Source organism: Schistocerca cancellata, chromosome 5 (genome assembly GCF_023864275.1).
Source record: "Schistocerca cancellata isolate TAMUIC-IGC-003103 chromosome 5, iqSchCanc2.1, whole genome shotgun sequence".
NCBI lineage: Eukaryota > Metazoa > Arthropoda > Insecta > Orthoptera > Acrididae > Schistocerca > Schistocerca cancellata.
The window spans coordinates 551918480-551930662 of record NC_064630.1 but is presented as its reverse complement, the minus strand read 5'-3'; the positions used below and the strand labels follow the sequence as shown (position 1 = coordinate 551930662).

Genomic DNA, 12183 nt, shown 5'->3' with positions numbered 1-12183 from the left:
GTTCACTCAATAATTAGATTTGTGTGGCGTTCCGGTGTGACAGGGGCCCGACATTGGACTGCATAGGAACGTGAGGGCAGGGAGACGCAGCTTCAAGATCCCCGTCGACAATATGCGACCACCACAAGGGGGGATCGCAGTATTGTGCACAAACTACATCGCAACCAGTTCTCATCTGTGCCTGCCATCAGAGTACAAGCAATGGGCTCCCCGCTACATTGTATCTCAGCCCGCCCAGTTGGTCAGAAACCAGCACCAGCCGGACTATGGAATTAGCGTCCGATGTGTCCGCTGCCGTTAACATCACAGCACCAATGGCTGCATATTTAGTGGTTGCAGTGAGTGATGGGCATAGATTGCTGATGAATGACGTCGCATAGTGTGCAGCGATATACCGCGGTTTCACAATACCCCGGAGATCCATCGTCGGCGACTATGGCAGCGATCCCAGGAGATATCTCACTCTTCGAAAGATTAGGAGAGGCACATCGGAGCTACACCTTGCCGTCATGCTGTGGGAGGCCTTTGGGTATGACTTCAGAACGCGGCTGGTGGTAACTGAGGGAACTCTGACGACAGAGTAGTACGACACGGACATCCGGCATCCTCTTACGCTACCTGTCAAGTGACAGTATCTTGGCGCCACTTTTCAACAGGACAATGAATGTCCACACTCGGCGGATGTCTATATGAATTGACTGCGTGATGCTGAGGTATTCTCATGGACATCACGATTCACACATTTTCCACCACATAACATTTGAGGGAAGAATTCGACGTCCGTCCCATCGGCAGTACCCAGGATACCAAGATCGTTTGTCAGCTTGCCTCGGGAGAGAATACAATGGCTTTACGACACCTTACTCCAACGGATCAGTGAAGTAACCCAGGCCAGAGGGAATTCGACGTCAGTTCGGGTCATGTTGCCAAGTTCTTTGTAGATGTAACTCGATTTAGTAATCACGGAAATAACAAAAATGGTTCAAATGGCTCTGAGCACTATGGGACTGAACATCTGAGGTTATCAGTCCCGTAGAACTTAGAACTACTTCAACCTAACTAACCTATGGACATCACACACATCCATGCCCGAGACAGGATTCGAACCTGCGACCGAAATAACATCACATACCATATCAACCTATAAAGTTTAACGTGCTTTTCTCCCTCCCTTATGGGTACTTCTGTTTTTCCACTCAGTGTAGATTGACATATCACAAGTCCTGGGATAGCGATGTGGACATATACAGCTGTCAGTAGTATCGCATACACAAGGTATAAAAGGGGAATTCACTGGCAGAATTGTCATTTGTACTCAGGTGATTCATGTGATAAGTTTTTGGACGTGATTGTGGCCGCACGACATGAATTAACAGACTTTGATTGCTGAATGGTAGTAGCAGTTCGACGCATGGGACGTTCCATTTCGGAAATCATTAGGGACTTCAATATTCCGAGATCCACAGTGTCAAGAGTGTGCTGAGAACACCAAATTTCAGGCATTACCTCTCGCCACGGACAACGTAGTGACCGACGGTTTTTACTTAACGATCGAGAGTGGCAGGGTTTGCATGGAACTGGCAGTACTAACAGACAAGCAACACTGCACGAAATATCCTCAGAAATCAACATAGGACGTACGACGAACGTATCCTTCAGGACAGGGCAGTGAAATTGGGCTTTAATGGGCTACGGCAGCTAATGACACGCGACTGCCTTTGCTAACAGGAAGACATCGCCTGCATCTCCTGCACTGGGCTCCTGACCATGTCGGTTGGTCCCCAGACGACTGAAAAACCGTGGTATGGTCAGATGATTGCCGATTTCAGTCGGTAAGAGCTGACTGTAGGGCTCGACCGTGGTGCACGACCCACGATGCCATGGATTTTGAACAAGACATTGTGCAAGCTGGTAGTGACTGCGTAACTGTGTGGACTGAGTTTACATGGAGTGGACTGAGTCTTGGGGTTCATCTGAACCGATCTTTGACTGGAAACAGTTATGTTCGGCTGCTTGGAGACCATTTGCAGTGATTCATGGTCTTCATGTTCCCAAACATCAATAGAATTTGTATAGACGACAGTGCGCCATCTCAGTGGGTCACAAGTGCTCGCGATTGGTTTGAAGAACTTTCTGGACAGTTCGAGGGAATGATTTCGCGACCCATCGAACATTTATGGGTCATAATCGAGAAGTTATTTCGTGCACAAAATCCTGCACCGGTCACTTTCGCAATTTTGGACGGCTATACTGCAGCGATAACAAGGCTCAGTATTTCTGAAGAGAACTTCCAACGACTTTTTGAGTCCATGCCATGTCGCGTTGCTGCGCTACACCGGGAAAAAGGAGGCCCGGTGCGATATTACGAGGTATCCCATGACTTTTGTGACCTGTGACCTGTGACCTGTGAATCTGCGGTGGTTCCTCAACAAATGCTTATAGTCAAATGTGCTTCTAAAGTCCTCTCTACCAACAAGCGAAAAAAGATAGGTTATAACACTGCTACCATCTTTGCCAAAAAATGACACATTGTTTACTTTGTAGATTTCATGTACTTCAACAGTACACAAAAAGAGTGATTAACGCCAAACTGAATACCAGGAGACAACGTTTCGGTCTCTTAAATGTTACGGATACTTACGCAGCAGTGGCAACGTCGAAGATCTGACTGCCAGGACACCTGTACATTTCCGGAGACATGCCATCTCCCTTCTGCATGCAGATGTAGTAGATGGCTGGGTTCTCTGGGACAATGCCCACCTGTCCCAGCTGCGTACAAGGCGTGATGGGGCCTTCTGTGCAGACTCGGTCGGATGTCGTCAGGCTGTCAACAAAGAGCAAGATTTGATTTAAATGAGTTACGGACCACATCACATCAGAGGCATAATTCAGAGATTATGAAACTGCAGTTACCTGTAGGTATGGCGAATACTGTGTAACAAATGCTGCATTACACCAGAAAAAATTTCACACCTGGAAAGGCTTTTGATGTTACTAATTTAGGAATCACTACTTCGTTATCTAATCACACATTCTATTGAAGTGGCCCAAAAGTTGCTAAAATTGGTCAGCTGTATCAACATTTTAAGGGAGTTTGTTCGTTTGATTAAAAGCCTACGTTTCTTCCTGTGCTGTTGTTGCGAATTTTTCGTGAATTGTCTTCCTCGGCACTCATTGTGCAATTAATTTTGTAAGTTCGTTTTGTTTTATAACTCTTCCACTTGTAATAATTTTCACGAATAGACCATCATCTTCTAGCACTATTCCTTTTTTCATATCAAGCGCGACAGAAAAATATTAACTACAGTGGACCTACATTTGGAAGAACCGTTGTTGAATGCCACATCTGTCATCCAGTTGTAGATTTCCCATGGTCTCTCTAAACAGCTTTACCAAATGGCATGACGATTCCCTTGAAAATAATATAGTTGAATCCCCATGTTACCCCACACCGAATTTCTGCACCGTCCACGAAACATTGAAGCATAATTTTCCTTTCTCCTCCCTTTCTACATATCTCGATTGGCTTTGTTTACATCATCCAACATACCTGCAGGAATGCCATTATTGTCATTATTAAGTAAACATAATAACTGTTTTTTATTTTAAAATGTGTGGGTATGCCTAACGTTTTAAACTATGTGATAATGCCGACTCTCTTTGCTGTGTACGTGACAACAAGACCGATACAGCTCAAAAGATTAAGACGATGCGTATTTCTTGGAGTTCAGACATTGAGTTAAGCAATAATTTTCATTAATATGGAGGTGGCTCGTCAAAGAGCTGAAACTAGTCATCAGTACTGAAATTTTACCGATTATGACGTATGATTTTTATCCACACATTTTATCATAACAGATCGCCAGCCTTCCGAATTGACAGTGTTAAATAATAATGTGTTATTTATTTGTTTCGTGCTATACGACGTTTATAACCGTATCCTCGTCGGTTCTTTTGCCGTAGCCCTTTGCTGTAAGTCACCTGCAACGATATCGGTAATTTTCAGTTTCGATTGCTCGATATGTTGCAGACGAGGAGCATGTCACAACTAATTGACCATATGTGCAATTAACAAATATGAACCAAAACTCGATATGTAGTACATTTCAAATTTGGTGCGTACATGTACTTCACTTCAAATGCAAATTATACTTCCTACATTTCAACTGTCAAGAGTGGCTAGAACATTCCGAAAGGAATGACAAATTAGGCTTACAAAACTTTTCAAGCAATAAATAGAATAACAGCACCTGTAAATGCAAAGGAATTTAAAGAATGTATGCAACACAAAACATCTCACCAAAACTGGAACAATATATTCCTCGATTGAACAGTCCACGAGTGTATCACCGGTTCTTAGTGTCCAAAGGGGAACAATATTTAGGCGACATGTCTGATTGTTCCAGTGGATGTTAATTGCAATAGCTATGCAGGGATCAAGAGGCTTGCAAAAGAGAGACTAAGTTCGAGAAACATATCAAACCAGTCTTTGAGCTGAAGACTATAACCGCAACAACGTTTACTTTAATACTGATGCTTCTCTTGGACTGGGTTGAAATAGTGAGTTCAGAAATGATCAATGAGTCAGGCAAGGGCAAATGATATCACCAAAACTGTTCACAATAGTCCAAGTAGAACCGGAAAATAGTGGATAACCACCAACGACCAAGTAAGGAGCTGTACCTTGAAATTACGTGTATGAAATAAGTGAAAGTGAGTGGTGCTTGTGAAAAATTCTCAACACACGCCACTGAAAAATGAACGCTTTTTCGTAAAAATTTGCTCTAATATGGCAATAAATTGTAAAAAAGTGTTATCATATGAAATTAAAGAAATAATTACTCGATTCAGGCTACGTGCAACACACAATAATTCATTACCGAATGTAGTCACAAGAAGAACTGAAACAAGATATTCTTCTTCGCTAAATGCAACAGAAGCCTATCGATGTTGCTACTCAACCACAATATACAGGACAGCTCAAAAGTTGAAACTTGCCACTGATTCCATTGCACTGAAATATGCGCCACCGAGAGTATAAGAATTCTATCCACTTCTAAGAGAACTCACTAAAAAAAATGTTAATTGTCCGCTCTTAAAGAGCTCCTAGCTCGCTTTGGAGAGGTGCAGGTGGTCTAGAACTAGTACCAGATGGCGTTTCACTCTCCAGTGAAGTAGAGAGAGAGAGAGAGAGTGCCAGTCTCTTGTATGGAATCGCCGTAGTGAGATGCGTCAACGTGGGGAAATGAGCAGCGCACAAATAACTGCTTTGAATTATTTAAATGTACTATTGTTTAGAGAAGACGTCGGCTGTTTTCCTTCCTTGTCATGCAATCGAGCTATTATAGTGTCCTGCTTCCAACTACTACAGTGTCTCTGAATCGCAAAATTTCTTTTTTGTATACTTTTACTTAATGTGAATGAAAATTAGAGCCCCTTGCAAAAGCAGCATCAACGGACAATCCGTGTATTCACATAGTTCACTAAACAAGGGCATTGTAGGATCCTGGGAAGCAATGACACAGGCGTCTTCTCAGTTGCCGTATCGGAGCATGCCTTTTAGTATGGCTTCTGTACAATACATCAGCAGATGGCCAATTCTTCCTACTGCAGTAACTGCAGTATTTTCGATGTGTGCACGCTTTTACTACTGTACATGAAATTAATGATTGAAATGTCAAATGCGGTACAAAGAGAACAAAGGAATGGCAGTACACGGCCTTCTAAGACTTGCGTATACTTCAGTACTGAGAGTATTACGCCACAAGTCGTCAAATGTGCGATACTTTTATACAACAAGTTTCGGGACTAAGTTGTCCTATTATCCTGTGCTTTGGCAGGTGAAAGCGGCTCTTTAATTACAACTCAACCTTGAGTGTATAACACGCCAACATGACTTGTTCTAGGAAGAGTTCTATGTTGGACAATGCATGTTTGCTGCTGGGGTTTTACTTTTGACCGAGCCAAATGTCATAGAAGCTTTAAGATATGTTACACTGCGGTACGATACAAATATTTTCGTATGGTTGAGAGTACGTGTAGTATCGTGGTTCATTGGTTGTTTCTGCAACTCCAGTCCGCCGACCAATGAAAACATCCAGGACGGTGCTACAAGCAGCGGGCACCTGGACACCAGTCTTCTAGTTCAGGATTACTTCCAGTAGCGTTTACTTCCGTGTCACTAGTTGGTGCCGAACTTTACATAGAGCTGTCGATAGCTAGCCCTACCGACAAACATTCTCTGCACCTAGGCGCACGAACGATTGGTCCTCTGCTTATAGCTAGCCACGGCTGTCACAAGTTGTCAAAAGTGTAGCGTTTCTTCGACCAGAGGTTGAAAGTGAACTTGCGACAAGTAATTTTTTTATTGCCTGTCCAGTTTATTAAGGCGAAAGACCGTTTGGCCACCTTCCACCCACTTACCATCATCAGTGAGGACGAAATAATTGACTCCTCGGAAGATAACGGTTACCGCCTCGCAATATAACAGTTTCTTATTGTGAAGCACTTCATAATTGGTTAACGTGGCAAAAATATCACACGTTTGCGAACTCCTGGCATAACATTCTCGGTTCCGCTTCGTGAGACAGTTATACGAGGGCTTTACAACATATGAAGTAACTGTGAAAGGATCAGACTCGTCAGAAACGATGGTGCCCCTGGGAGTCATTTTATTGATCTGATGGAATATATTATTATTGTAAACGGAATATTATCATTATGCATTGAATGATATGGATTTACTAAGATAGATTTATTTTGAGAAGACAGGTATTTAAGGTAACGAGTGAACGTATTTTACTTTATTGAGGCAGCATTTTGTTAGGCATTCTTGGTTCAACACAGACATCCAAATCAAGAATTTCGTGCTATTTTATAAATTAGAGGATGGAACCACCGCTACCACTGTAACGTTCTGTTTATTATCACACGACCGGTTTCGCGCTCTTATACGCCCATCGTCAGGTGCCGTAACTTGGTGCTGTGACCCCAGAGCGCAGCGGTGGACGTATGATAATCAAAAGAACTTTACAACTGTAGCGGTATTTTCAACCTCAAGTATAATGTTCATTTGCGGTCGTTCCTCCAACAGGATTGGCTATTTTATAAAGTTATTTCAGTCACTGTTAATGGATTTGAAAAGACGGAAAGAATTTAATCATTTTGTGTTAGAATAACCTTTCATATTAAGTTACTTTTTGTATTTTCCCATTGTTGACATGACGTTATTGTAATTTGTAATTCAATATTTCCTTACAGCTTTCTAAGGCTTCAAGTGGTGAAATTTTGTAAAAGAAATAAAGAACTTTTATGAGATGTTCTTTTTTTTTAATACAGATTCTTGAGAAGAAATTTTATCTAGACAGTAACTCAGATTATCATACGTTATTTGAAGGTCCCATTAGCTGATGAACATTCCTTTTTATGAGAGATAAATTTTAGGAGAACCAAGTTTTCAGAGCGTATGTTTAAGAGATCGTATAGCACTACCACAATTATCTATAGTTAGCAGCAACTCAGAATTTGAGACACACCTTTTCTTCTTTTTCTACAAGAGTGGTATCTTAACGTTTTCAGTTGCTTCACAGGGTCAATTAACAGCACTGAATTTAATTACTCTCATTTAAGTACAGAGTCTCTTAAAAAAGAAGAAGAAGAAGAAGAAGGAAGTCAGATTTGCTTCTCACTCTCGAACACAGACTTAGTTCTTAACTGAACGTGAGGTTAACTTATGCACATATTTCTTTTCTATGAATGGAATTTTTGGTATGCAACAGCTTACATTCATAAAGAGACTATACTTGTACAAAGAGACAATCTAGAAGTAAAGCAAACAGCTGCACATTAACATAATCTTATCTCGTTTATTTACTAAGATAACTTATAACTGCACTTGTTCGATTTTAGAGGCCTTTTCTGAAGGAATTAGTCTGCAGAGTAGCCTTATAGGGAAATAACGTCAACGATAAGCAATTCAAGTAAGAGGAGACTAATGGGTTTCGAAATGTGTGGCTAGAGAATAGTGCCACAGATTCGATGGGTACATCACATAACCATAGAGGAGCTACTGAACTGAATTGAGATAATAAATATAGTGCATAACCTGGATAAAAGAAAGGAACAGGTTATTGAACACATACTGAGGCATCAGTTACTCGCCAGATTAGTAACGGATGAAAGACTGGAGATAAAAATTTTAGTAGGAGGGCAGTAAAGAAGTTCAAATGGATGTAGGCTTCAGCAGCCATGCAGAAACGAGAAGCCTTGCAGAGAAAAGAATAGTATCATGAAGAGTTTCATCAAACCCATACTCTGACTAAAGACCCCAACAAAGAATACAAAAGGTCGCCCTCACACCGAAATGAGTCGTACAAAATATTCTGGGAAGGAGGGGTATTCTTGGAGCAGTAAATATATGCTCACCTGCAGTCTGCTTGCAGAGGGTTGTACGCTGAAGTGCCGGAGCATGTTTGGGGTTGAGAACCTGCGTTGACCTCGGTGCAGATGTGGTACGCCTGGCAGTCGTACGGGTCAGGGAAGGTCCCGATGCCGTGGCACGTGAACTCCTCGCCGGGCAGGGAAGAGTGGCACTCAGAGTCCGCTGACGCGACGCAGGCAGCCTGCTCTGCGCTGCACTTCTGGTCCGCGCTGGAGTCGCACACTGCCACCACCGTGGCGTAGAAGCCGCCTGAACCGTCGCCCAAGCACACCAGCACCTGCACGAACAGAGCAACGTACTTCGAATACATGTAGAAAAATAAGAAAATAAGAGCTCCTATTTTTTTTAGTTTTATACACACACAAATTCCAATACCTGCACAACGAAATTGCTTTTAGAAGACAAAGGAAATACAGACGTTGTTTGCTAGTCGGCCTTGATTTAAATCAATGGAGAAAGTCGAAAATTCGTGCCGGACAGGGATCCGAACACAGGTCTCCAGCTCAAGCTCAGTACTTGGATGCTCTGACCACTGCGCCATCCGGACACAGGTGTCCTCTGAATTGCACGGACGACCCTTAGCATACCTACCGTCAGGCCCGAATTCTCAACTTATCACACACCACTAATATAGTGCCCTCTGACCGTCATCCTCATTTCCTGAGACATTTCGCTGATTCCCGTAACAGTTCAGCACTGATATCTCTCTCACACTCACACACTCGCGCGCACGTGTGTTTGTGTAACTGAGGCGAGAATGGCCAATGATTTCATCAGTGCAGATGCGCATCGGGCTCTGTTACGGGAATCGGCAAAATGCAGCGAGTAATGAGAATAATGGGCAAGGAGGCACTACATTTGTAGTATGTGGGTACCTAGGTCTGTTGGGAGGCATGCTGGAGCAGTCTATGTACTCACGACGACCATTGTGTGTGGCTAGCGCAGTGGAAAGCGCATCTGCCTGCTAAGTAGGAGACCCCGACTTCGTATCCCCGTCCGGCACAAATTTTCAAGTTTTCCCGTTGATTTACATCAGTGTCCGCTTGCAGCCATTGTTTGTAATTCCACTGTGTCTTAATTCACAGTGGCTTTAGATCAAAAAGTGTCAGTTCTTTCGGACGTGTCTGAAAGATTAGACAGTATATATATGAAATTGCGTTTATTTCTTTTTATAAAGAGAACAGAGAATGGCAGTTGTTGCCGCATTTCAAGCGTTCAGAATGGTACTGGTTTTAAGCCGTCCATGAAATTCTGTCGGCTAATGACTTGAAGTGTAAGGTGTCCATAATTAAACTTCCAGTTTAAAAACGCTGTAGAAAGAGAAACGTTGCTCAAAATAACGTCAAATTTGAATAGCATATTATTCGCGCATACGGAAACATCATGGGAAAAAAATTACAAAAAATTGACCAATACAGGTCGCTATAAGCGCCAGAACATCCATACCAACAGATGAGCGGAGCCCATCATGACTGCATCCATAAAGGATCGCGCGATGCTGGTACAGCTCTTTTACAAGAACGGTGACTGTGCGCTAGTAGCCATGCAGAGGTTCTGGACAGTCAACAGAATGAAAAAAGCATTAGTTTGATGCCTGATAAAGGTCTGGAGAAAGTGACTACAAACTTCGAAAAGACAGCTTCTTTTTGTAGTGCAGTGTGATAGAGGGAGGAAAGCAGTTCATTCGACGTCTCTCGAACATTTGGCCACAGCACTACAGGACGGGACGGGAGATGGTGTGCAGACATGCCGCGCACGGGAAGTTCCCCGAACACTGGACATGCCTTCGAGGGCACGGTATACAAAATCCCACGAAATACGTTGCGTCACTGTCCATACAAAATTACTCGTGTTCAGGAGTGACTTCCTGTTGACTAGCCAAGAAGACAAACTTTCGCTCTTGAATTACATGTTCGCATGGCCGTGGAACATTCTGTGGACTGAGGAAGCCATTTCTGTCTCCAAGAAGACGTCAATATGCAGGACTGCAGAATGTGGACAACGGGAAATTTGCACGCACGTCAACCCGTACCACTTCATTCTGCAAACGTGACTGTATGGAGCGGGTCGACTAAATCGTTTTTCGTAGGGCCGAATTTTTTTGAAGAGGTGTGTCCTGCGGGTCGTTACCCATATCGTCACTGGTAGACACCTCGAGGGTCTTTTGCGCACCAAAGTCATTCCTGCTCTCCAACAGCGAAGGTGTGTGGGTAGGATAATTTTTATGCAAGATGACACTCCTCCGCAAGTTGCATAGCCAGAGAAGGGACTGCTGCAGAGGCACTCCCAAAATCCTATAGTTATCAGCCGTGATTTCCCTACAGTCTGGCCGTCCATATCATCAGATCTCAATCGTGTTACTTTTGGCTGTGGGGTTATCTGAAGGCTGTGGTGTTCAGTGTTCCAAATACGAACGTAGCTGAATTGGAGGCACGTAGGCCTATTGCGCAACGCATACTGAACGTGACCCCAAACACACTGCAATATGTTGTGGAACACGCTACTTCTCGATTTCAGCTTGTGGCAGAAAACGGTCGACAGAATACTGAACATGTCTTGCACCGGACTCACGACAGTTAGAAATCGGTGTAATTTGTTTTTTAGGCGTTTTTGGCCCCTGGACAATTAAAAACTGATTTTTTCTATCCTATGTGGTGGGACATTACCGTGACGGATGAGCTTACCTAACTAGCAGTGACGCAACTGTTGCCTGCCGAACCTGTGCAGTCATGCATGTTGATCAGTTCGGATGGTATGATGTGCAATTCAAACCACAGCCATCGTATTGCGATTCATTTGTAATTTGTAGACGACCCTATTTACATTAAGACGTTTACAGCCCCATCTATTGGTAAAATTTTCTTTAAATCTTCATGTGTGTTTGTGTTTATTTAATGACGTCAGTAACATACTATTTAGATCTGACGTTATTCTGAACAGATGTTCTCTTTCTACAGCGTTTTCAAGCTGGAACTTCAAATATGGACAGCCTGTAGGTATACATCACGACTTCCCAGCAAAATATCTGTGTCGTATTGGAAACAGATTTAGGTTTTGACTACAGAACAAAAGTTTCGCTGGGGAGCTCTTACACACATTCCACACAGTCTCTAACTTTATCCACGTGATTTCCACATTTTAGGAGCCATGAATAAAGATATTCGTGGCCTTCGATGTCCTTCGGACGCAGCGATGCACGCCTAGACACAATCATGGTTCCGCAGGCAACTGCAACAATTTTCCATGAAGGTACTGACCGTCTTATCTGTAAGTGCAGTAAGTCTATTAACAGTTATGGCAGTTACTTTTGTAATAGTAAACGTTTGCTTCCTTTTATTCTATCCGTCTCACTTTCATTTGACTACCCCTTACAGAATGTTGTTAGCGTCTTTGGACGTCTTCTTGACCACACAAAGGCAACGGAATGCAATAGGCAGCTACAACAGGGATCACAGTACTGTCAATTTCATTATGTTGTTTACGCACCATGCGATTGGTCTACGTCAATGCTCTTTTAAGTATTGTGTGCGTTCACCTTTTTTCACGTTTTTGGCACTACATCATCAATGCAAAACCACAGAAATTGAGATTATTATTACATCAAATTATTATACACCTATGATGAAAGAGATACATATTGTCCCTAATATCTGGTCTGATAAATTTTAATGTGTGTGTAGGAGGCCGCCTGATATCGGGACTGGTAAATTGTACTATCTGTACTGGTATTTAGTACGGGGTGT

The 12183-nt window shown here is 42.8% G+C and overlaps 1 protein-coding gene across 6 annotated transcripts in view; it reads right to left on the bottom strand.

The window, feature by feature from the left end:
- The window catches only part of LOC126188269 (uncharacterized), a 206580-nt gene that overhangs the window by 109836 nt on the left and 84561 nt on the right, over positions 1–12183 (bottom strand). For 2 of the 6 annotated variants that reach the window (XM_049929840.1, XM_049929841.1), the window contains exons 3-4: positions 8425–8717; positions 2761–2824 (exon numbers count right to left, since the gene is read on the bottom strand). The exons of 1 other annotated variant lie outside the window; for it this stretch is intronic. In XM_049929840.1, the coding sequence (XP_049785797.1) occupies positions 2761–2824; positions 8425–8717 (357 nt within the window). Of the gene's footprint in view, positions 1–2641; positions 2825–8424; positions 8718–12183 lie in introns of all 6 variants that reach the window. 3 more of the 6 variants (XM_049929847.1, XM_049929846.1, XM_049929842.1) reach the window with 3 other exon arrangements.